At 52.7% G+C, this 26313-nt stretch overlaps 1 protein-coding gene across 1 annotated transcript; it reads left to right on the forward strand.

The window, feature by feature from the left end:
• Positions 1 to 287: 287 nt before the first annotated feature.
• On the forward strand, positions 288 to 24754 carry PRRT2 (proline rich transmembrane protein 2). The gene is made up of 4 exons (XM_048517253.1): positions 288 to 583; positions 18150 to 18723; positions 21426 to 21558; positions 24394 to 24754. The coding sequence occupies exons 2-4, from the start codon at positions 18163 to 18165 to the stop codon at positions 24402 to 24404; spliced, it is 705 nt and encodes a 234-aa protein (XP_048373210.1). The 5' UTR covers positions 288 to 583; positions 18150 to 18162; the 3' UTR covers positions 24405 to 24754.
• Positions 24755 to 26313: the final 1559 nt, after the last annotated feature.

Genomic DNA, 26313 nt, shown 5'->3' on the forward strand with positions numbered 1-26313 from the left:
AGGGATGGGTTATACATAATTGATGAGAAGCTGGAAGCCAGAGATTTTATATAATTTTCTGGGGGGGGGGGGGGGTGCCGGATTCCCCTCAAACCGGGGGTGCTGCAGAGAACCCGCCGGTGCCGGGTGGGGGGGGGGGGCTGCTGCACCAAAGAATCCCATTCCTTTGCCCATCCTGGGGATCCCCTCCATCCTGGCTCCCCAGCCCTTCCACGGGTCTTCCCCAGCCCCTGCTTCTCTTCTGCTGACAGCACTGCATTCCTCGGTAGCAGGGATGCCCGTGGGGACTTTGGGTGCTGGCGCTCTTGGCTAGCTGGCTGCACTTGTGGCTTGCTGATGTGAAGTTTCGGTCCGTGGGTGGGTGGGCAGGCTCCGTGGGACGCCTCCTGGACCAGCCCCCGTCTCGCCCGTCCAGATCAGCTGACGCCTCAGAAACCCAAACCACAACTCCCCCCCCCCCCATCCCCGCCGCCGCACTTGCTGGGGAGAAGCGGCGTCGATGCGCCCATTCGACGCGCGCCAGTGCGAAGGGAGGGGAAGGGGCGGCTGTGCAGACAAAGCCGCCGAGTGAGCGAGCCAGCCAGTAAGAGGGGTGGGTTCGGGGGGGGGGGGGCTGCCTCCTGCCATCCATCCATCTATCCATCCCGCGGGCGGGGAGGGGGGCGCCGGTCTCGCCAGCCCTTTGGCCGCCCAACCCCACGCCCTGCTGCCCGCTGGAGCCCAGGTAGGCGAGAGGGGCAGCCGCTCCCCGCGTCGGAGCCGCCCGCCGAGGAGGGGAACGGTGCTGCGGCAAGCGGGCGGGGGAGACCGAGGGGGCCACTGAGCCCGGCAGAGGTGCGGGCAGCGGCGGCGACACGGCGGGTGGCGAGGGGGCAGTAGGGGCTAGTGGGCGGAGGGGGGTCTCGGGGAGCCCCATCGCTGCCGACACGCACGCTGGGGAGGGGGAACAAAAGGGATGCGTGGGTGGGGCTGCCTACGGGAGTGCGCAGGTGGACGGTGGGCTTGGGCGGGGAAGGGGGTCGCGGGGTGGAGGTGGACGCCTGGCGACGCCCGTCGGGCGGGAGAAATGGGGTTCCCGGGAATCTGGCGGGGGGATGAGCGGGAGGTGGTGGGGGGGGGGCGATCAGGAGCAGGTGGGCTGCGCAGAAGATGGGTGTGGAAGGCGGGAGGGCACGCGGGGCAAGTTGAACAGCTGCCCAGAGGGGGCTGGGGGGGGGGGGCGCCGGTGCGGCTGCTCGCTGGGGGGCAGGGACTGAAGAGGGGGAGGGGGCTGGCAGGGCAGTTGCCAGGGGGGCGATGGCAGCGGGCCAGGGCGGCAGAGGCATCCTGGCCCAGAGTTGGGCTGGGGTGGTCCTCATGGCAGGGGAAGGCGGCACATGTGGGGTTTGTGGAGCCGGAGGGAGGGGAGGGGAGGGGATGGGCCTCGGGAAGGAGGTGCCCGGGGGAGGGAACCGGCGTCGGGGAAGGGAGCTTGCCTCAAGAGGGGTGCCTGGACGCCAGTGGGTGGGGAGGGCGGTAGTATTAATAGGAAAGGCTGATGAAGGGTTCTGTGTGACACATGAGGCAAGCAAAAAGGAGGACGGAGGGACTCCGTGGGCCTGGCACCAGTGATGGGAGGGCGGGAGGCAGTCCTCAAGAGCAGAGTTGGCCGGCGGGTTGGGATTTCCTGCAAAAAGGGACTGAGCGCTTGTCTTGTCTCCTACATTTGTATTCCTTGGAGTGGAATGGACGCGCGTGTGTGGTGCAGGCACGTTCGCGCACGACAACCACTCAGAGTGGCCAAGATCAAGGCTCCGATGCCTTCCAGATACGCAGCATCCCCCCTGTTTGTAGCTTATGTAAAACTCGCTGGCTTTATATCTGCTTCTTGTATTCAAAAATCCATCCCCCTTTTGTAGAAAAGAGGATCCGCCGTTCCTTACACCTCCCCAGAATCAGCTACTTGTCTTTTCACCAGTAGCAGTTGGCCAGGGACAGATAATATGGAACAGCAACATGGCAAAGAACAGGATGGTTTGAGGAGCGGGCCTGCTTTTTTTAATGGGAGGAAATACTCCCATCATATAGCGCCACTCTTGTAGCCCTCATAATGCAATCTGAGCCAAAGTCACTCCTGTCGGCTTAGAAGGAGGGTAACCAATTATGGGATTCCGCCTATTCGCAACTATTTGATAGAACCGGTAGCTAATGTTTTGTCTAGTTCAGAGAACTGGTGTAATCCCACCACCGAGTCCTTTCGGAACCGGTGGCTAAATTATTTGAATCCTCCCACTGAGTGTAACTCAGCTTCCCGCTTATGCTGCGATAGTCATTTGCCAGGATCATATCAGTGGCGCACAAATTAATCAAATGGGGCGGGGGGGGGGGGGAATCTTCCCCTATTCACACATGAGTATCTCCCAGTCTCATGAACACAGAAAACTGCTTTATACAGACTCTACCAGTTTACCAAGATTGGTTTTGTCTTTAATGTCAACCATTAAACCAATTTCAACCATTACCTGGTCCCTTTTTTGTTTAACTGGAGATGTCAGGAATTAACTTGGGACCTTCTGAAGGCAAAGTTGACAGTATATGGAGCAGCAGTGGCATAGTGGTTATGAGCAGGTGTGCTCTAATCTGGAGGAACTGGGTTTGATTCGCCGCTCTGCTGCTTGAGCTGTGGAGGCTTATCTGGGGAATTCAGATTAGCCTGTGCACTCCAACACACGCCAGCTGGGTGACCTTGGGCTAGTCACAGCTCTATGGAGCTCTCTCAGCCCCACCTACCTCACAGGGTGCTTGTTGTGAGGGGGGAAGGGAAAGGAGTTTGTAAGCCCCGTTGAGTCTCCTTGCAGGAGAGAAGGGGGGGGGGTATAAATCCAACTCTTCTTCGTCGTCGTCTTCGTCTTCTTCGTCGTCTTCGTCTTCTTCGTCGTCTTCTTCTTCTTCTTCTTCTTCTTCTTCTTATTATTATTATTATTATTATTATTATTATTATTATTATTATTATTATTATTATTATTATTATTATTATTCATTTTCATTGCTCAGCCATGGCGTGCTCCTCCCCAATAGTCATTCTGATAATTATAAATGCCAATAATTGGGGTGAGATGCTAGACGGTTCCTTGGTCAGGCATAACTGGAGGAGTAGGGGAAGGGGATTTGTCCCGTCATCTGGCGAACACCACGTGTGCCTGCTGTCATGTGTGAAGGGAGGCGTGTGAAAATTAGTATCCAGAAAGTGGGGAGCTGACTATGCATGTCAGAATGCTATGAGGTGTGTATGTGCATGTCTAGGGAAGGAAGCGTGGTAGAGCTGCATCTTTCTGAGCTCAGAAACTAACCAGGGACAATACTAGGAAGGGAGACGACCAAGGATGGCGCCGTGGCAAACCACCTCTGCTTCTCACTTGCCTTGAAAGCCCCTAGCTGGGGTCCCCAAAAATCAGTTGCAACTTGATGGCACTTACACCTGTGTATAAAATGCTGCTAAGTTGCAGTGGACTTATGGCAACCCAGCACATTTTCAAGGCAAGCAACTAACATGGGTGGTTTGCCATTAACGTCCTCTCAACCGCAACAACCCTGGTATCTTTCTGTGGTCTCCAATCCAAATATAAACCACAGCCAACCCTGCACAGCTGCTGAGATCTGATGAGATCAGAGTAGCCTGGCTCTTATATATATATATATGTATATATTATATGATATGCACACATGGTTAAGTATGAAACTTAAGATGAAGAGCCAGCTAAACTTAATGGAAAAACTTCCTGACCATCAGGGCTGTTCGATGGTGGAATGCACTGCCTCGGAGTGTGGTGGAGTCTCCTTCTTTGAAGGTTTTTAAAGAGTGGCTCGATGGCCATTTGTTAGGAGTGCTTTGATTGTGTGTTCCTGCAGTGCAGGGGGTTGGACTTGTCCCTTGGGGTCTCTTCCGACTCTATGATCTCGTCTCATGTCGATTTGTTTGCGTGCCAGCTGAAGAGTGGCCATGCCGGGTGCCCGCTGAGGTGCGTTTCACACGGAGGGGTGTTATTTGTTGACGAGCCCATACTCCTACTTGGGACGCCTGTGTCGGTCAGAGACAGAATCTGTTGCAGTGTCTTTCCGTGCCAGCGTGACATTCACGCAGGAGCCAGAACTGGTATATAACTTCAATATTGCAAACAAAACAGGCAGTCCCTGTCACCGTTTCCACCTATACAAACACACACACACACACCCCACACACACCAAGTTGTGTAAGACTGGTAACTGGTAGGAAAGGGCCCTGGCGACCTCCTACGGCTCTGACAGATGGTTCTCTAACCGACCTGCGCCTACGCACAAGGCTGAAGTTAGCTCCCCCCCCCTGTCCCTTATTTGCAAATCCAACCACAAATTCTGGTGATACTTCAAAAACACTTCACTGCTGTTAGTAAGATTTACAGCAGACTCCAGGACTCTGTCACGTAAAGGGGTCCTCAGCTGTTCTCTTCCTTCGGTCTGGCTTTGGTGCAAGAGGTTCCAAAGTAGAGAACCCCCAGGAGAAAGGATGGACGAGAAACTGAGCGTGTGGACGAGAAAGGATGGACGAGAAACTGAGCGTGTGGACGAGAAAGGATGGATGAGAAACTGAGCGTGTGGACGAGAAAGGATGGCCGAGAAACTGAGCGTGTGGACGACAAAAGGATGGATGAGAAACTGAGCGTGTGGACGAGAAAGGATGGATGAGAAACTGAGCGTGTGGACAAGAAAGGATGGCCGAGAAACTGAGTGTGTGGATGAGAAAGGATGGCCGAGAAACTGAGCGTGTGGACGACAAAAGGATGGATGAGAAACTGAGCGTGTGGACGAGAAAGGATGGATGAGAAACTGAGCGTGTGGACAAGAAAGGATGGCCGAGAAACTGAGCGTGTGGACGAGAAAGGATGGACGAGAAACTGAGCGTGTGGACAAGAAAGGATGGCCGAGAAACTGAGTGTGTGGATGAGAAAGGATGGACGAGAAACTGAGTGTGTGGACGAGAAAGTATGGCCGAGAAACTGAGTGTGTGGACGAGAAAGGATGGCCGAGAAACTGAGTGTGTGGATGAGAAAGGATGGACGAGAAACTGAGTGTGTGGACGAGAAAGTATGGCTGAGAAACTGAGTGTATGGATGAGAAAGGATGGACGAGAAACTGAGTGTATGGATGAGAAAGGATGGCCAAAAAACTGAGTGTATGGATGAGAAAGGATGGCCGAGAAACTGAGTGTATGAACGAGAAAGGATGGACGAGAAACTGAGTCTGATGGAGGCCAAAGGAGAGCTGCCCCTTCGCACAGTTCCCGTTCATTTCATTAGAGTTTGCGCATGAAAGCATCCCCAAGTGCATTGGTTATAGAATGAAGGGAACAATGCTCTGAGGATCAGTTAAGCGCTTTTGGCTGCAATCCTATGCAAATTTGCCAGGGAATAAGTCCCACTGAAATCAGTGGAATTTATTTCAGAGTGGTCTCCAAGGGGAATGGGAACTGTGTTAACACAGCCTCTAGATTGTTTGGTGCCCTGCGGAAAGACCTGCACAGCTTCAGGCTATCCTAAGGATGGGGAGTTCCCAGCATGGATTATTCCCAGAGAACACATGGAGCTGCCCTGTACAAATGAGCAGAGGTGTATCTAGGGAAAATGTAGCCTGGTGCAAAATCTTGAGTTTTCTGCCAAGACTATTGGTCCATCTAGCCAGTGTGGTCTTCTCTGATTGGCAGCAGTTCTACAGGATCTCAGGTATGGGTCTTTCGTATCACCTGCCATTCTGATCCTCTTAGCCGGAGAAACCAGGGATTGAAAAGGACTCTTTCTGCAGCCAGTGCAGCTACTCACAATGGCCCATCCCCATGAAAAGATGGTACTAGAGAAAATATTGGTGTTAAGAGATTAAACCGATTAGCAGTAACTAGACCAAGGTGTTGGGGGAAGAAGGGGACATGATGTAATCCAGTCTCAACAGATCTCGGAAGCTAAGCAGAGTCCGTACTTGGAAGGGAGACCCCCACCAAAGGCTCTCAAGAGGAAGGCAATGACAAACCACCTCTGATTCTCACTTGCCTCAAAAATCCCTTCCTGGGGTCGTCCCAAGTTAGTTGTTATTTTTATGGCACTTTACACACACACACAGCAACTAGACCAGGGGTCGGCTACCACCAAAAGAGCCATTTGGACCCGTTTTCCACGGCCCTGAAAATCTACAGAGCTGGAGAGGTGGCTCCACATGGAGCCGCCTCCGGTTTGCCCCCCCCCCCCCACTCACCTTTCCTTCCAGCGCTGCTCTGGAGGGCTGGAAGGACATTTATGATACCTACAAGGTTTACCTTCTCACTGAGCTTTAACAGCACTGAATGCTTAGTGCAGCTTGGCACAGAGGCATAGCTACAAGGGGAATGGGGGGTGCGAGTTGTACCGGGCGTGCGCCTGGGGGGGGGGCAGCAAAAATTTCAGGTTTGTTTTTTGTATTTTTTAGTGTTTTTTCAGTTTTTGGCCAGCAGGGGGCGCAGTTTTTAGGCTAGCAGCACCAAAATTTCGGGGAGTTTTTTGGGGACTCTCCTGATGATACCACCTAAGTTAGGTGAGGTTTGTTTCAGGGGGTCCAAAGTTATGGACTCCCAAAGGGAGTGCCCCATCCCCTATTGTTTCCAATGGGAGCTAATAGGAGATGGGGGCTACACTTATGAGAGTCCATAACTTTGGACCCCCTGAACCAAACTTCACCAAACCTGTCTGGTATCATCAGGATAGTCTCCTAAAGATCCCCTGAAAGTTTGCTGCTGCTAGCCTAAAAACTGCATCCTCTGCAGGCTTAAAACTGAAAAAACACTAAAAATACAAAAAACACAAACATCGGTGGGGGGGGGGAGCAAAACTCAGATTTTGCACCGGGCTCCATTTTCCCCAGCTACGCCTCTGGCTTGGCACATCTCCAGTAACAACCTTCCATTTCCCCTAAAGCTCAGTTTTGCACAAACTGTGTACGACGAGAGCCTGCTTCAGGTTGGCCAATTTCACTATGACACACAGATCAGTTGGCATGCAATAGCTAGTGGCTCTGTAATATGGAACCACATGGTTGTAATATGAAATGCAATAGCTCGCGGCTCCCCACGCCCCCCACACCCGCTGTGTGGCATGGACCACACAGTTGTAATATGAAATGCAATAGCTAGTGGCTCCGTAATATGAAACCACTTGTGAGCGTTCCTTGTCGTTTCTGATGGAGGGTGTTTGTTGCATGGGCTGCTTCACAGATCAAGTGCATTTCCTCTCTCGCTTGCTGACTCTGGCACGTCTGACCTGCTGTGTCTGTAGAGCCGCACATTAATCTAGGATCCGGAGGCAACCGATGCTGCTTTGCAGCTAACCGTTCTTCATTTAGACGAGAATCTGCTTTAGTGCTGCACAACTTGCTGCTCTGCAGTTGGGAGCAGCAGTGGCGTAGGAGGTTAAGAGCTCGTGTATCTAATCTGGAGGAACCGGGTTTGATTCCCAGCTCTGCCGCCTGAGCTGTGGAGGCTTATCTGGGGAATTCAGATTAGCCTGTGCACTCCCGCACACGCCAGCTGGGTGACCTTGGGCTAGCCACAGCTCTTCGGAGCTCTCTCAGCCCCACCTACCTCACAGGGTGTTTGTTGTGAGGGGGGAAGGGCAAGGAGATTGTAAGCCCCTTTGAGTCTCCTGCAGGAGAGAAAGGGGAGATATAAATCCAAACTCTTCTTCTCTTCTTCTTTAGTCCAAGCAAATGACAGAATTTTACTTAAAATAGCAGCCCAAGGGGCTAACGGCGAAGACGCCCCTTAAGTCACATTGCATTTTTAGGTGTTGACATAAAACAAAATTAAGTTTACAACTATAAAGGCAACAGCTATGTGTCTGTAAATGCAGACTGTCTGTAAATAGTTCCGTTCTTCAAAGCCAGATTTCTTTTGTCCAGAGAACGACATGTGTTTCATTGGAGCGTATGATTCAGGTTAGTCTAAGGCTTATTTTGTGGGGTAATTCCCCTAATTTTTAAATGGTCAATGCCTCCTGCGGACATCCCACTAAGAAGTAGTTAGCATTAAAACCAGGCTTTTGACCAGGAAACAGCACCGATCCCCTTGCTGGAGCCCCTGACCAAAAAAAGGTTGTTCTTTATACCTTGCTTTTCTCTATCTTTAAAGAGCCTTAAAGCAGCTTACAATCACGTTCCCCCAGAGAACTGGGACTAGCCCAAGGTCACCCAGCAGGCTTCAAATGGAGGAGAAGGGTAGCAAATCCAGTTCACCAGATTTAAGAGTCTGCCATTCTTAATCACTTTGCCATGCTGGGGAGTTTGGCGGTGTGTCATTTGTGGTGGTCCAAGCTTATTTTGGGATGCAGAGTTCTTTAAAGTATTATGTTCTGTTTCACGTAAAGATGTTAGTTCAACCAGCTGAGGTGCCGTGATTAAGAAAATTGTATGCTTACGCATTAGAATATAGTCCCAAATGAAAGTGAGAATTGTCGTTCATTTTTATGCACTGCCCTTGTCAAAAACCATCGTTTTGCGCATTACTGAACAGGGTACTTTGGTACAAGAGCATTTATGCCAAAATGCATTTTTACTTTCAAACAGATGGGGGGAGCAGGGCAGAGGCGTAGCGAGGGGGGGAAGTGCACGGTGCACTGGTGTGTCCCCTGCCACCGCCACGCCCCTGTCCCACCCCGGAACGCCCCCGCCACGCCCTCACCACACCCCCACAGGGCGTGCCCTCGGTGCGTCTCCCCCGTCCCCTTGGAGCTACGCCTCTGCAGCAGGGTTAGGGAGGCACTAGGACCCAGGCGGAACATTCTACAACAAAGAAGATCCAGCGTGCTTTGTTCTATGGCAGAGGAATATACAATCGACTAACATCTTTATGTGAAACAAGCATATTTCAATCATTGTGGCTGGATGGATAAATCAAAAAAAACTAGGAGCAGCAATTAAAAAACTGGGAACTAGCTTCAGACTTGCGCCAAGGCATAAATCACAGAGATGATTTTGTCGTGGAGTCATAATTGGCTGCAGCTCCTGGCTGAATGCGTTTCGCCTCTCCTAACATGCGAAGTGGCACATACGGTGCCTTATTTTCTGGCTCACAAGAGCCCCAAATGTTTGGCTTTCAACTTAGCCACCTCTGGCATGCCCTAACGACTTTGCGAACAACGATGCAACGATGCGGCGTCTCTGGCAAGAGGCCTCCTTTAGTTGCGTGCAGATAAGGAATTTGCATAATCTGGGTAGAGATCTTGCGCATTCAGATTTGGGCAACGGGTCCTGACTAGCTTGGAGGAAGGGTGTGAGAAAATGCAATTTATAGCGTTGCTATAGTAACTGTCAGGGGTAAACACAAAGGGTTGCAACAAATGCCCTTAAAATACACTACCCAAAAATGGGCCTTGGGGCCTTACCTAGTTTTGTCTCTTCCTCCCACAACTGAAATCTGAAATGACACTCTGTTTAATATTATAATTATAATATTTAATATTATAATTATAATATTTAATTTCAAAAACACATCAAGACTTAAAGATCAGACAGGCGTTCCCTCTCCATTAAATTTTAGCAGAAATATTCAAACACACGTCAGAAAGGTTGTGGTGGGTTTTCCGGGCTGTGTGGCCGTGGTCTGGTGGATCTTGTTCCTAATGTTTTGCCTGCATCTGTGGCTGGCATCTTCAGAGGTGTGTCACAGAGGGAAGTCTGCTACACACTGTGTCTAGGGTTAGGGTTAGAGTGTGTAGACACAGTGTGTAACAGACTTCTCTCTGTGATACACCTCTGAAGATGCCAGCCACAGATGCGGGCGAAACGTTAGGAACAAGATCCACCAGACCACGGCCACACAGCCCGGAAAAACCCACCACAACCAGTTGAATCCGGCCGTGAAAGCCTTTGACAATACATGTCAGAAAGTTAATGTGTGCAACATTTTATTTCAGAGTTTAGGTGTTCCATCAATACTGGAGATCACTGGGAGAAGAAGAGTTTGGATTTATATCCCACCTTTCTGTCCTGATAAGCCTCTGCCACTCAGGTGGAGGGGTGGGGAATCAAATCTGGTGTCCTTATTAATCACCAAAACGTCCCTGCTGGGGATTATGAGATCTGCAAAGACCAAAAGCCATGAAGGTGGTGAGCTGTAAAAAGGAGGAGAACTGGCTGGATTCAACCCCGTATCTGCTGGAAAGAGAATCAGATAGTGTCAGAGTTGTTTATGTGGATGGGAGGAAGGGGTGGTAGATTGCGTGAACGTGTGTAAAATGCCGTCGAGTTGCAGCTGACATGGCTACCCCAGAGGGTATTCAAGGCAAGAGATGTTCTGTAGTAATGCACTGCTGACCCAGCAGCACCGTGGTAGAACGTTGGAACGCCAACGGACCTACGGCCTTCTGGTCGCACCGCACCCCCACTCCTCATCCCCCTATGAGTCACGGGTCATGAACTGTCTGGCTCAGTCACCGGGCGCAGGGACAATGGTCTTGCCCCCAGGTGAGGATTAGGCTCCAGGCAGCTTACTGGCTCCTCTCCGCCGCGTAGCCAGGTGGGAGATCATGCATCAGCATGATGATCTCCCGACCTCCCGGGCCTCCCAGCTCTCCCGGAACTCCCCGGTCCTCCCTCCCTACACGCCCGATAGAATAACAATAAAAGGTGCCAGGAACCAGCACGCGGGAGACTAGCTTAGGAACCACCCGGACCCTCCGGGCTCCCGCTGCTGGCTGCATCTCCACCAGATGTTATCTCCAGCTGTCTCGTCTCGTTCTTACGCTGACCACGATGGAGTGCGGACTACAAGCTGGTGCCGAAACCCGGGAATCCTCGAACCTCCACCCTGCTCACCGTCGCCTGGGAAAGGGCCGCGATACCGAGGAATCCGGCTGGATCGAGCGCATCCAGGGACCACCGATTTCCCGGTATCGCCTGCTCCTCTGGATCGAAGCATCCAGAAGATGCAGCACGATCCCTAGGACACTTCCTCTGCGTCCGGACGGAACACCGGTGAGTATGGGAGCTTTGCAAAAAGCAGGGCTTATGACAAGCTACGTTGACCGAATCCTGGAAAGTTTAGCGAAATGCGGCAGGAGTCCCCAGTAAAGAGAAGGGAGCTGCGCAAATTGGTTGAGGAGATTGAAGCTCGAGTGTCCATGGTAACCCAGAGGGGGGGACATTGAATCTTTAAGGACTGGGGAAAACATCGGGCGCACTTCTTACGCCATTGGAAGCCTCGCTGGCGCCCGATGTCCTACTGCACTACTGACGTGGAGACAATGTTATGTCGCCATCAGCCTGCAGACCTATGGCTCCCTTGCTGTAGGCCGTAGCTCCTCGCTTTCGACATCTTTCACCTTCAATTTTCAACCCCGGAGATTTTCTCCTATCCCACTTAAATTGGACGCCCTGTCCTCGCTTCACCTTGCCCCCCTTGCTCCTTTTCGGCCCATTTCCAAACTCTCCCGCGGCTCAGCGCCCCTCCTTGCTCCATAGCCTTCATTTCTTCGAAGCCACTGCACCTCCGTCAGCACCATCGCAATGGCGCGGGTTTCCAAAACTCTAGCAGAAGGCCGTATTAGCACACGCATCTGCAGAAGAAAGAAACCCTGACGAGGAAGAGCGGTATGCCGATATCTCTTTTGCATTGTGCCCCGGTCCATTTCCTCTACAGATACCGAGGGGAGTGGTGGCGTCATTCGGCCGAGGGTTGCTTCGAATACCGCCCTTTAAGCTATGCAACATCCTCACTGGGAGCTCCGCCATAAGCGATGCGCAGGCGAGTAGGAATCACTAGCCCCTACGTGAGAGGCATGCTGGGAACTTGGCAATCGCGAGGAATCACCTAATGGTTCCGGGACTGACTGGAAAACCTTCACCTTTTCGCGTATGCCTCCTGAGCCCTGCACAATTTGTGATCTGGAAAGCGAAGTTCCGCCAGCAATGCATCAGCAGGGGGGGGAGCCGCCTCGCGGCGCCTACACAGCCGCTCCAGCTTCTACGGTTTCATGATGCTTTCGCCAACCCCAACGCATCAGATTGTCGCTGCTCTAGAGGCCACCTCTTCCACGGTGCGCATACTCTGGAAGTGCGCCTATATAAGGCATTTATCAAAGTCCCCAATGCCGGCCAGCCAACCCAGAGTTTCTTCCACCATCCCGGCAAAAACCCCAAAGGAGCTCCTATGCGAAGGTTAGGTGAACAGGCTCCAGGAAGCGCTCAGAGAGGCAGGTAAGATAGCATGGAAGAGGCTCCTTAAAGCAGAGCTCCCTCATGCGCCTGCGCCAAAGAGAACGCCTCCACTGAGTGCCGCGAGAGCAATCACGGGCCTGGGCAAAGATCCTGAATCTGGCCGCACATGCTTAAGGCTTGCCAGGACATCGGATCCTCCAGCCCCACCAAGCTAGCCTTCCTCGCCGCAGCACTTTACTCCACCGGGCGGGAGGCAGCCCTCCAGGATGACTGCTTTAACTGCTCGCAGACCCGGACACTTCCGAAGGGAGTGTAGAGCAGCCCGATGGGGGGGGGCCTACAACCCCGATGGAAGGAGGGTCCTCCCCTAGGGAGGAGAAGGCCACCTAAAACCCGGTGCCCACAATGCCAGAAAGGCTTCCCACTGGAGAAACGACTGCCCGTCGGGAAAGTCTCCCCGCCCGGGCGCCTCCCCAGCGCAGGACCAAGGGAGGAGGAATACTAGAGCAGACCCAAACACCAAGGCCCTGCCAAAACCACCCCTCTCGTGGCATCATCAAGCCCGCATGCACCCAGCCCACCTCCGTTAAGTTCCCCACGCAGGTTCTTGTCGCCCCAACCCAGTATGACGAGCCCGGCATCCTAATACCGGGACTATTGGGCTAGTGCTGCCAAAGGCTCCTGCCGCTGAACGGGGACTGTTCATATGCGTCCCCGGAGTGATCGGGAAGCTCCACGCACTAAGCGACCCATCCATCTCCAAGTCTGGACAAACATCCCACAGGGAGTTGCCTGCTGGAGCCATAGCTGCTACCAGTTGATTCTCTTGCCCCATCGCTGCCACGCTGCGGACCCAATAAAAGGCTAAGCAAGCCCCAGCAGCCAACATGGCGCAGCCTCACACCACCGTCGCTTGGCGGTGGAGAGACGCTTATCGGGAGCTCCGCCCATGCCTGGAGCTCGCGCCATAGAAGGATGTATGTTCAAGGGCCTGGTGGAGACCGGCGCTGATGTTACCAATCATCAGAGGCAGCCGAGTAAGGCCGCGACCAGTGATGGCCGACCGAGGCTTCTGCCCTCGCACATCTGGGGGGGGGTGGGGAGACAAACTACGAGACGGAGCATCCGGGCCCGCTCACCGGTCAACAGCCCAGGACTCGAGCGGCAGCTCACAGTCCGCCCCATCGCTTTAGACATCCATGTCAATCTCTGGGGAAGGGACCTCACGAGGTCAGAGTCAAAACGACTTTGGTCTGGGATGGGTAAAAGCTTCTCGTCACAGATCATTGATCCCAATCGTGCCTTCCGAAAATTACTTTCTAATTTCCGTGAAGAAAACTGCTTCCCTCTCCCCTCCTCTTCTCCTTCTGTTTTTCGACCGGTAGAGGCGGGAGGGCCAATTGGCTGACTGGCCCCTCCCTGGATAGGTAAAATCTGGGCCCGGATCTGATACCGCAGCACTGCCAGGACAGGCTCCCAGGTTAAAAAGGGGCTGCCACCATTTATGTCTCCCTAATACCCAAACCTGTTTGGGTTATGAAACGCCAAAGCGCCTGGCAACTTTATCAATACCACGTTAAAGGCCAGGCGCTTAGCCGAAACCGCCTTTATAGAGGATGGGTCTCGGCGAGGCGGCAATTCCCAAGATAATTCGATCACAAAACTTTTAGCACCATCCAGCTTCCTGCGTTAGCCACCAAGGTCCCACGGTAAGTGCAACTCCCTTGCAAAGAAAGCCCCCCCTTTTTTTTGTTTTATTGTACGAGGAATCTTATCCTAATCGCTACTGATTGCATCGCTTCTCCGGATGCACCCATCCCCCCGCAAAAAGGCGCTTCCTAAAAGCCCCTTTTGTGTTGCTGATTAAGCATGCATACCCACAATCCCCCCAGGACCCGCCTCTGTCCCCTCCCCTCGAGGTACTTTCCCGGACCCTCGCCTTGACGCTACTCTGATGACGCTCTGAAGCCAATTCCCACCAGGGTCGCTTCACCTCCTGCCCTCCCTGTCAAACAATTAAAGAAAGAGGAGTAGGCGGCCCCCAGTAGGACAATTGCATTAAGCTAAACCTTCATGCAGGCTGCAAAACAAGCCTTCTTATATTAAACTCCTAAACTCTAAACCCCAACTCAAACAAAAACCCGATCCTGATCTCCGCCATCCGCTCTAGGGCTGAGCCTGAAGCGTGGACTCCGCCCCCCCCCCCCCATAACCTGGGGAAAGGGGTGTGTTTCAGTCCCTCTTCCTACAGGTCCCTGTGGACTCCGATTCGGCCATGACAGGGCCAACCCATGGAATGGCGCCAGGAGGAAACCAACCCCCATCCCACGGAGATGGAACACATCTCTCTAAAGGGATCCGTAGCCCAGCGGTCTCAAGCAGGAACGCCCGCTATGGCGCCCAAAGACCCGGAATGACCTGGGGGGGGGAGACGATGCAAAGCTGCACTCACCAGCCAAGCTTCCTAGAGATGCTGGGCGCCAGCAAGACCACCCCGAGACACCCGAGAACCCTCTGTGCCGCTCTCTTTGCGATCATCATCAGCCAACTCGGGCGGCCACCATCCTTTGCCTGCTCTGCTTGCCTCCTGCCGATGGCGATGTCCGGCCACCCCTCTGACGAAGGCTTTCACCAGACCCAGCATCTGGGAAGCAGTTTGCTGCCGCTGCCAACGCTCTTCATCTTTTCTGCCTGGGCCAGTACCTAGGAGTCGGGGAGCCTGCTACTAGCTCCTGCCTGCTCCCTTCGTCTGCAAAGCGCCCGGAGACTTCCTAAGCGGAGTCTGGGGCTAAGCCCCTTCATGAATGCCTCATCCATCAGGTATTCTTCTATGAGCGCCGACTGGGGACCCGTCGTCCAAACCCTCCCGGCTGGCGCTCTCTCCCTTGTCACCAAGACTGTCGCTAACCACGAATCTAACACCTGCGCCCGCATCACTGCGCAGCCATAACGGGAAACCGACCCGGGCCCATTCATGCGTACCGGCCAATTGGAACTGCACACATGGAGGACAATTCCCCCCCGGGTGGTTCGGAAACATCCCTAAGCTCCCCAGGGGCTGGTTCCTGGATATAACCGGGGAGAGAACGTTTAATTACATTCCCGCCCGACTCTCTGCCGGAACTCTTTGTTGCCTCAGTCGCCTCACCATCGTCTCTACCCCAGGCTCCACCCCGGGAGCCCGGACGCCGCCGCCGCCGCTCCGCTCTGCCTTTCATTACCCCTCCTGTCGGATGCGACGCGGTCGCCTCTCTCCGAAGCTGGAGTTAAGTCTCTCCTCGCGAACTTCCCTGAGTGCGGGAGTCCCCCCGGACTTCCGCTTCTTACAATGTTAAGACTATTGGCCGGCTGGCCTGTGCCCATGCGAAGTCCATCAACTCTAGTTCTCCATTGCTCTGGATGCTCTGGGTCTCCTCCGAGCAGCAGGAATCTTCGTCAAGCGACTCCCTAGACAATCGTGCCGCTATTGATTACTTATTGTTATTACACTCACCAAGGTTGTGGAGAATGTACATAATATGTGTTGTTTTAATCTTTCTGATGAATTCCCAATTGATTCATATGAAAGTACGTGAGCTGCAAGAAGTTGTATCTAATCTGAAATATGATGTTTCTGTCCCCATTGGTGGTCAGCCCTCTGGAGCTGGCTGCCGGGAGTGATGGTTAGAGTGCTATTGTGCAGCTCTGCATTGGTTTTAATCTGTGCGCCTCGTTGCTCCGGATCTTGTTTGCGCCTTCAATGTGTGTCTAATATTGCCTGTAACGTGTGTAAGAAGCCCTCGAATTTCCCCTTACCCCGCAACCAAGCTCTAATGTTACACAAGCAGCTCGGTCAGCTTGACCAGACGGCGGAGGAGACAAGCGTCCCTTTAAATCACCCCTTAGCATTTCGGTCCCCCTTCTAAAATGTAAAAAAGGAGGAGATGTAGTAATGCACTGCTGACCCAGCAGCACCGTGGTAGAACGTTGGAACGCCAACGGACCTATACAGCCGCCTTCTGGTCGCGACCAAGATCCCCACTCTTTCTTTCATCCCCACTATGAGTCAATAATGGTAAGGTCATGGTAACCTGAAATTCTGGCCTAGTCACCGGGCGCCAGGGGACAAATTGGTCTTGCCCCCCAGGTGAGGATTAGGAAACTCAGACGCTTTACGCTCCTTCCTCCTCGCCTGCGAAGTGAGCGCCAGGTGAGATCATGCATCACATGATGATCTCCCGACCTCCCGCCTCCCGCTCTCCCGGAACTCCCCCCGGTCCTCCCTCCTACACGCCCCCGATAGAATAACAATAAAAGGTGCCAGGAACCAGCACGCGGGAGACTCGCTAGGAACACGGACCTCCGGGCTCCCGCTGCTGGCGATCTCCACCAGATGTTATCTCCGCGTCTCGTCTCGTTCTTACGCTGACCACGTGGGTCGACTACAATGTTCAGAGGTGACTTTCAGTTGCCTGCTCTGTGTAGCGACCCTGGATTTCCATGCCGAGAGTGTGGTGTAGTGGTTAAGAGCAGGTGAATTCTAATCTGGAGAACCGGGTTTGATTCCCTGCTCTGCCACTTGAGCTGTGGAGGCTTATCTGGTGAACCAGATTAGCTTGCACACTCCTACATTCCTGCTGGACGACCTTGGGCTAGTCACAGTTCCTTGGAGCTCTCTCAGCCCCACCTACTTCACAGGGTGTTTGTTGTGAGGGGGGGGAAGGGCAAAGAGATTGTCAGCCCCTATGAGTCTCCTTACAGGAGGGAAAGGGGGGATATAAATCCAAACCCTTCTTCCATTGAAGTGCTAACCAGGGCTCATTCTAGCTTAGCTTCCAAGATCTGTCAAGATCAAGCTAGCTGTAGCACAGTGATGGTGAACCTTTTCGAGACCGAGTGCCCAAACTGCAACCCAAAACCCACTAATTTATCGCAAAGTGCCAACACGGCAATTTAACCTGAATACTTAGGTTTCAGTTTTAAAAAATGGTTGGCTCCAAGGCGTGCGTTACTCAGGAGTAAGCTTGATGGTAGTCGGTGGCTTTGCTTTGAAGCAACCATGCAACTCTTCCAACGGGTGAATTCCAATCGATTTCTGTAGGAGGGAAAGTTTATCCTTCAGAAGCAAAGCCCCATTACTGCCAGCAACCGAAAGCTTACTCCCAGGTAAAGCGGATCGTGGCAGCAGTGGGCGAGGGGAGGCGTTAAGCAGCCTTCGTGTATCTAATCTTGGAGGAACCGGGTTTGATTCCCAGCTTCCTGGCCGCCTGAGCAGTGGAGGCTTATCTGGGGAATTCAGATTACCCTGTGCACTCCCACACACGCCAGCTGGGTGACCTTGGGCTAGTCACAGCTTCTCGGAGCTCTCTCAGCCCCACCTACCGCACAGGGTGTTTGTTGTGAGGGGGAAGGGCAAGGAGATTGTAAGCCCCTTTGAGTCCCCTAAAGGAGAGGAAGGGGGGATATAAATCCAAACTCTTCTTCAAACTCTTCTTTAGTTCTTTGCATGAAAATCAGTGGGGTTTAACAGTGCTTAACAGGGTTACCTACACTGCTTCCCCAAAACTAGGTCTCAGGTTTAATGCTAATAATCGAGCCCAGCAGCCCAGGCCAGCCTAGATGTGTGGGGGGGGGGGGGCACTCTGTTTGCGCGTGCCCACAGAGAGGGCTCTGAGTGCCACCTCTGGCACCCGTGCCATAGGTTCGCCACCACTGCTGTAGCAGTTGATCGTTTGAAGACTGCCTGGGGCCTGGGGGAATCTACCTGAATTCTAGCTGACTGGGCGTTTTAGCTGTAAGTGGACGTTTAGCGGTGAGGCAAAAACATTTTGCACCTGCTCAGAGCCGCTCTGCAGCTTATGGCTTCGTTCCTTCCTGCAATGAGCTTTGGCATTCAAAACAGATGCCAGTCAACACCCTCACACTGGGCACGAGAAGCGATCTGCTCGCCATGCATCACCCACCCTCTCCCTTTTCTGCTCCAGATTTCTGCCTGTCATGTCGGACGACGCCGAAACCAAGGAGGCCCCCCCCGAACAAGGGCAGCAAGGAGAAGAGCAGCCCCAGGTGGAGCCGGAGAAGCAGGCGGAACCCGTGCAGCCGTCGGCGCCGCCCCCCCAGAGCCCCCCAGCTCCGAAAGCCCCGGAATCGCCTGTGATGGTGACGGTGACCATCGAGGAGCAGACCGTGGAGGGACCGCAGGAGAACGGGGATCCGGTGGGGATCAGGGCCGGCTCAGCGGAGGAGCTGGGGACCACTCCGGCGGCCCCCACCAGCCCCCCCGCCCGCTCCAAATCTGCCTCGCTGAACGACCTGAAGCCCCAGAACAGCATCAACGGTGGTCCCAGGGCCGCCGTGCGGGGCAGCCTGTCAGGGTCCCAGGTCCAGTTGGCAGGAGCGACGGGGTCTCCGCGGGCCAGCCTGAGCCGGCAGCCCTCGGCCGCGGGCTCCGCAGGTGGCGAGGCCGAGAAGCCAAGAGACTACATATTCATAGCGGCCCTCTCCTGTTTCTGTCCAATCTGGCCTATCAACATCGTTGCCTTCGTGTACTCTGTCATGGTGAGCAGGAAGGGTCGGGGAGAGGGCCGCAAACAGGGGTGGTCCACTCTGGGGAGGGAGGGAAACCAGGGGGCCAACATTGAACATGCTGGGGGGAAGAATTAGGACTAATAAATGGAAACACTTCTTCACGCGACGTGCGATTGGTGTTTGGAATATGCTGCCACAGGAGGTGGTGATGGCCACTAACCTGGATAGCTTTGAAAAGGGCTTGGACAGATTTTATGGAGAAGTCGATCTATGGCAGGGGTAGGGAACCTGCAGCTCGAGAGCTGCATGCGGCTCTTCTGCCCTTGCACTGTGGCTCCACAAGCCGAGCCGCCAGCCCCATCCTTGCCCGCCCTGCAGGCAGCAGGGTGGGCGCACCAACTGCCCACGGTCAACCACGCTGCGCCGCGGGCTTCCCCTCTTTCAGTTGCCATTGGGGCGGGGCGGGCATTTCCTGGCGGCCGGCAAGGCCAAGCCGCCGGCTTCATCCTTGCCTGCTCTGCAGGCATCAGGGCGGGGCTGCGTCCATGCCGCTTTTCTTTTCCAGAATGAGCCGAGGTAGAAGGTAAAAAACTCCCTTACAGATATATATATGAAGTGTTATCTTTTATTTTAAAATGTCAAAAATTATTTTGCGGCTCCCAGAAGCTCATGTTTTCCTTGGGAAAAACGGTCCAAATGGCTCTTTGAGTGTTAAAGGCTCCTGTGGAAGCGGGTCCAATGGCTCTTTGAGTGTTAAAGGTTCCCTACCCCTGATCTATGGCTACCAATCTTGATCCTCTTTGATCTGAGACTGTAAATTGCCGTCGCCTTTAACAGTCCAGGTGGCTCGGAGCAACAGCCGCGCATGAAGGCCGCTGCTTTCACATCACTGTATGTGGAGTCTTCAAAGAGCACCTGGTGGGCCACTCGCGCAGTAGCGAGAGAGCTGGACTAGATCAGGGGTAGGGAACCTTTAACACTCAAAGAGCCATTTGGACCTCCGCTTTTCAATGGAAAAGAAAACACTTGGAGCCGCTAAATAATTTTTGACATTTAAAATACAGCATAACACATATATATAGGTTTTTTTAACCTTTTACCTCCGCTTCTTCATTCTGGAAAAGAAGCTGGATGGATACACCAAGCGCCCGGCAGGGTGGGCAAGGATGGGGGCGGGTGGCTCAACCGCCTCGCTCGGCTACTTTCGGGAAAGCGCCTGACCCCGCTTCCAACGCAGGCGAAGCGAGGGGGAAAGCCCGCCGGGCGCACGCTTATGTGGCGGGAAGTTGAGACGATGTGCTCTACTGCCTGCCGATCCCGCGGTGGGCAGGCAAGGATGGGGCCGCAGCTCGACTCATGGCGGAGCCATGGGTTGTGCAGCATGGTGCAGAAGAGGCCGCAAGATGATGCTTCTCGGCTTTTGCGTTCCCTACCATAAGGATTCTGGACTAGATGGACTCTGGTCTGATCCAGCTGGCTTGTTCTTATGTTCTTATGAAATACCCTTGATGCCTGGTTCAACACCAACAGCTCACTGGCCAGAGAGTCAACGTGGTGTAGTGGTTACGAGCAGGTGCACTCTAATCTGGGGAACCGGGTTTGATTCCCCGCTCTGCCACTTAAACTGTGGAGGCTTATCTGGTAAACTAGATTAGCCTGTGTACTCCAACACATGCCAACTCCACAGAACTGTCACTAGCCCAAGGTCACCCAGCTGGCGTGCGTTGGAGTGCACAGGCTAATCTAGTTCCCCAGATAAGCCTCCACAGCTCCAGTGGCAGAGCGGGGAACCAAACCCAGTTCTCCAGATAACAGCGCACCTGCTCTTAACCACTACGCCACTGCTGCTCCATTTCAGGTCAGAAAAACAGTGGAGGGTGGAGGGCCTGGTGCCCATTCTGGCTGCTGCCACGGTCATGATCCAAACCAGGGGCCCTGCGTGTGGAAATTGAGTTCCCAAGGAGGACTTGCAGCTGTCAACTTAAGTGGAAAACCCCGGCACAACCTCTGATAAAATGCAGTGCGTAGTTAGGCTTACAGCGTAGTGAATAGTTTCAGTGTCCTAAAGTAAAGTTTCCCCTTCAGTCGTGTCCGACCCTGGGGTACCACTGCAAGCAGTGCTTTCATAGGCAAGCCGTTTTTGTGGGGTAGTTTGCCATTGCTTTCCCTGGCTATTCTTTACCCCCTAGCTGTGTGCTAGGTACTCATTTACCAACCAAGGAACGGATGGATGGCTGATATCTCTTCCTCATTTGTTGCCAGGATATCTGGACCCACAGGCTCTAACTCCTGACCGTATGGCAGTGCAAGCATTCAACCAATGCATTTAATGCTGCTCCTTCAGTGTACTAGTTCTCTTTTATTCTGCATGCACTAGAGTTATTGTAGTTAACTATGCTCTAGAGAGGATTATGTTCATCATCCCCGCCAGCATCATGCTGACAGGGATGCTGGGAACTGTAGTCCATAACATCTGGAGGGCTGAAGTTTGATACCTATGGTTTGAAAGAGGTAGGGAGCCTATATCTCCAGATGTTATGGACTACAATTCCCATTTGGCCATGCTGGCAGGGGCTGATGGGAATTGTAGTCCATAACATCTGGAGTGCCAAAGGTTCGCCACCACGGCACTAGAGCATGTGTGCACTGATGCTCTTAAATGTTTGCTCAGTTCCCCCTTAAGGCTATTGGCTCAATTGCCTCATGCGTCTCCTCTTTTACCTCCTCGCCAGTCCCGGAACAGCTTCCAGCAAGGGGACATCGACGGGGCCCGGCGCCTGGGGAGGGTGGCGAAACTGCTGAGCGTCGTTGCCCTTGTCGGGGGTGTGCTCATCATTGTGGCTTCTTGTGCCATCAACTTTGGATGTGAGTATCCAGGAAACCTAGAGCGGACGGGCCCGTTAAGAGGTTTATTTTTTTTATCTGTACCCCTCTCCTCCCCAATCATTTGCTTCCCTGCCCACTCACGCCTGATTTTTAGCAAAGAGATATTAAAAAGAATACACCCCAGCCATTTATTGTTTGTTTTTTAAACCTAACGTTTGTAATTAATGACATGCATTCGGAGAACAGCTTACCTGGTACGGTTGGCCGTTTCCAGAGGGGCCTGATGGGAATTGTAGTCCATAACATCTGGAGTGCCAAAGGTTCGCCACCACGGCTATAGAGATTGGTTCCGCTGGAGAAAATGGCTCCATTGGAGATTTAACTTTAAGGCATTATACTCTTTGTGTCGTGGTTAAGAGCAGATGGATGCTAATCTGGAGAACCAGGTTTGATTCCCCACTCCTCCCTCTGAGTGGCGGAGGCTTATCTGGTGAACCAGATATGTTTCTGCCCTCCTACATTCCTGCTGGGTGACCTTGGTCTAGTCCAGTGATTCCCGGGGTATGCCCTGTGTGCCGCAGCCATCCAGGGGGGGCGTGTGATGGCCACAGGTAGAAACATAAATGCATATATCTTTCTGTTTAATTGCTATTAAAATTTAAAAAATTAATTTCCAGGGCTTAAGTAATATTTTTTTTCTAGCAAATGTAGGCCAAATAAGTTTGGGAACCACTGGTCTAGTCACAGTTGAGGGAGTTCAGAGAGAACTGTGACTAGCCCAAGGTCACCCAGCAGGGATGCAGGAGTGTGGAAACGTATCTGGTTCACCAGATAAGCCTCTGCCACTCAGGTGGAGGAGTGGGGAATCAAACCCGGTTCTCCAGATTAGAATCCACCTGCTCTTCACCACGACGCCATGCAGGTTCACATATAGATGCCCCAACCTCTTGCATTTCTTTTCTTAACCCTCTGAGGATAAAGGGAGCATCTTGAACGATCCGAATCTCCCGCTTTTGCCCTCTGTTCTGCCTCTTCCCCACTGGCTCTTTTTCTGTCGGAGAAAAGAAATCCCTGCTCCCACCATCACTGGATCCAAACGATACAAATCACAGTGTTTGGGAATAAGCAGGCTTACAACTGCCCACTGCAATCTTGAGTCTTTTCCCGTGTTGCACACCAACTCAAGGCCCAACGATGAATGCCTCTTCAAAACCAATTCCCGCTTTGATTTTAGAGTTCAAGGTTATCAACCTCCAGGTAGTGTCTGGAGATTGTCTGCAGTTAGAATTTATCTTCAGGCAACAGGGACTAGTTCTCCTCGAGAAAATGGCGGCATTCGACGGTGAACTCTGTGGCATTCTGCCCTACTGAAGTCCTGCCCCCTTCCCAAGCCCCTCCCACTTCAGGCTCCGCCCACAAAATCTCCAGGTGAGTCCCAACCTGAAGCTGGCATCCCTATTTAGTTGTTCTCAACCTGCAGGAGGAGCTGAGAGCTCTCCCAGAAGTACAGCTGATATCTATACCACAGAGACTGGTTCCCTTGGGGAAACGACAGTAGCTTCAGCAGAGAGCAAGAGCTAAATATCTCACGTCGCTGTCGTCCATTAAGCAACGCCGTGCATGTATGTTAGCCCGCCTCAACAGTTTCCCATCAGCGGTGACTTCTGGGAGACACCTCCAAATTCCCAAGCAACAGAGACTATGCCGTTGCGGATGTGGATCTCCTGAAACCATATCTCAGTGATGGCGAACCTTTTAGAAACTGAGTGCCGGGGACGGAGCGAGGGGGAACAGCACCTGGGGCATGCATGCATGCGCCCTGGGCCCCTTACATGCCCCCGTCCTGCCCTGGAAGGCCCTTGAAATGTCCCAAACACCCCCCCCCGGGCCTGCCTCTGGAAACACCCTCACACCTGCAGGCGTGCGCAGTATGTCCATGACCTCCTCATCCCATGCCACGCCACTGCCGGCATTCTATCTGGGGCAACAGCTCGCGTGCCCACAAAGAAGGCTCTGAGTGCCACCTCTGGCACCCGTGCCATAGGTTCTCCACCACTGCCATATCTCATATCCTCCTGGAATGCCATCTTCATAGTAACCTGCGCATGATTTTAATCCACCCTTTGTTGCTTCCGAGGCGTAATTCATCTAAATTTGACCACTCGCTTTTTGTTAAGTGATTGTCGTCCGTCGATTACCAGTGGCAGTGGCTAAGTTCTTGGAAAACGTTTTCAATACCAATATTTAAATGTTCTAAATGTAAATATATTTGCAATCTTATATGCCACTAGCAGAAGAATTCAGCTCCAGATATGGACGCAGTTCCTTATCATCTCCTACCAGCGTCATGCTGGCAGGGGATGATGGGGACTGTAGTCCATAACATCTGGAGGGCCGCGAGTTTGACAGCTGTGCTTAAAGGTTGAATTGAATTGAATAGTAGCTTCAGAAAGTAGACTTTATGGCATCACGTCCCTGAAAATTCCCTAACCCTAACCCTAACCCTAACCCTTAACTCTGCCTTCCCCAGGCCCTGCCCCCCAAATCTTAAGGAATTTCCCAATTCAGAGACCCTAGAAGAGACATCTTTAGGTGTATTCCTCAAGCTTTCTTGCTCACCCTTGCTTCACCCACCCCCGCATTGTTTTCCCTGATTATCTACTTTCACATGCTCTGGATTCCCTAGAGAGAGGCCAAATGTTGGGAGGATGAATCGGGGCATGTGTAAAAAAAATGTTCCCTTGAGCGTTTTGTTGCTAGGTAGTAAACTTTTCCTTCTTTTGTTTACCTTTCCTGTGTTCTTATCCTGTCTGCCCCCCTTCTGACTTCCTCCCCCTTCTTTCCCTTCCCCCCCAAATCTGTTTCCTTCCCCAGTGTTCCAGTGAAGGTGGCAATTGGCTGCCAACTTACCCCTGGCACCGAAATTTCCATCTTTGGAGCTGGGAGTCAGCATCACTACACTACATTCATTCATCCATTCATCCATCCATCTATCCATTTCACGTCTTCTTCCATTCCTGAACCATGCAAAACAGGAGCACATGGACGGAGACGGTGGAGGGGAGAGAGAAAGGGAGGAAGGGAGGAAGAGAAACTGACAGGAGGAAGGGACAGAAGGGTGAAATTGAGAGAAGCAGCCATCTTGTTATGCAGAGACACATCCAGTCCTTGTAGGAACTCAGATACCCAATAAGATAGAACGGAAAACACATGGGAGGAAAACAAAACAAAACAACCCACCAAAACCAGAGCCCTCCTTTCCATATTTTCTTCTTCTGCCTTTCTCTTTCTCTCTCTCCTGAACCCTTTTATTCTCTCCTTTCATCCATCCAATCCCTCTGTTCCACCAGTGACTCATCCATCCATCTTCCATCCACTGCCAAATTTCGACAGCAAATAAAACTCTTTCGATATTCCATGTTTACAAGAAGCTGCCAGAGAATAGCTTCCCCCATCCCCTGCGGAGGAGGCGGGGAGCACGTTTACATGTTTGCTGGAACCCAGCGAACGGAGCCAGCACAAAGACGAGAGGAAACAGTTCTTGGGGCTCTTCTGCTCTCATCCATTGTGTTTACAAAGACAAAAACAAAAATTTAAGATGAGAAAGGAAGAAGGGATCAGTGTCTTTGACTGGCTTAGGAGCCGGAGGGGGTGGCTAGTGACGGAGCGTGACCCGGGCGTCAGAGATGTGCTAAGGAAGAGCGCCAAGAGTGATTTGTTTGCATGCAGAAGGCACGAAGAAGAGAGGCGTGCGCGGCAAAATCCATCACATAGCAGGTGAATGAGGAAGAGGAAGGAGGAGGCCGTGGAAGTTGTTGGCCGGGAAGGAAGGAATACAATCAACAGGCAATGGATTACAGTTTGGAACAAATGGGTGTTGGCGCACAGAAGCGTTTGTGTGTGTGTGCGTGCGTGCGTGCGTGCATGTGTAGAAGAGGCAATGAAGAAGAAAGAACTAGCCCAGAGTTTTGCACAGGAGAGAACAGCGGAAGCTGCAGGATGGTTTGAGACTTCCAGGATAAAGCTGGACTACAATTCCCATCAGGCCCTGCCAGCATGGCCAATTGGCAGGGGCTGGTGGGAATTGTAGTCCATAACATCTGGAGTGCCAAAGGTTCGCCACCACTGGCTTAGTGGAAGGTATTATTGGAAAGGTGGAAGTATTGGTGAGTTGCAGGGGCAAGACAAGTCCAAAAAGGGAGGAGGGAGAGACAGCCCCAAGAATAGCCAAAGAGACAACGGTGGTAGGAGGGTTGCCAGTTCTGGGTTGGAGATTTTGGGAGCCCTGGGAGGACAGGATCTGATCTCCATAATCTGGACGGCAGTTGTGATTCTGAGAGATCTCCAGGCTCCACCTGGAGGCTGGCAACTCTGGGGGTGGGGATCCTCGTCCCGGGAACGAGGAGTGTTGTCAGGCATCCCATTACGTGGTCCTAAAAGGATTCCTCCTCTTCCTGGGCCAGGGCAGGGATCGCCAGGTTTTTGTCTGCACAAAACTCCACCGGTGGGCAGGGAACAAAAAGGAAACCTGGGTCTGAAGGCAGCGAGGGAAGGTGTGCGGGTCTTCTCCAGCCTCTGGCTATTCTGGTCTGAGCTCTCTTCAAAGGCAGCAGAAATAGCAGGCAGGGAAGGGAGGCAGCTGAGAAAGAATAGAACTCAGGGCTATTTTCGGGCAGATCAGAAAAGAGGCCACGGCCACTGGAATTTAGGTTAAAAAGGCACGTTTGTATCAAAGGCAGCAGCCACAGTAGTCAGCGGAATAAGCTGTGTGAAGATCGACAGCCCGATCCCATG

The sequence above is a fragment of the Sphaerodactylus townsendi genome, linkage group LG15 (assembly GCF_021028975.2).
Source record: "Sphaerodactylus townsendi isolate TG3544 linkage group LG15, MPM_Stown_v2.3, whole genome shotgun sequence".
NCBI classification, from domain to species: Eukaryota; Metazoa; Chordata; class Lepidosauria; order Squamata; family Sphaerodactylidae; genus Sphaerodactylus; species Sphaerodactylus townsendi.

Coding starts and splice junctions, on each gene's coding strand:
- PRRT2 (XM_048517253.1), top strand. CDS start 18,163: ATGTCGGACGACGCCGAAACCAAGGAGGCCCCCCCCGAACAAGGGCAG. Junction 18,724..21,425: donor CCTTCGTGTACTCTGTCATG/GTGAGCAGGAAG, acceptor CCTCCTCGCCAG/TCCCGGAACAGCTTCCAGCA.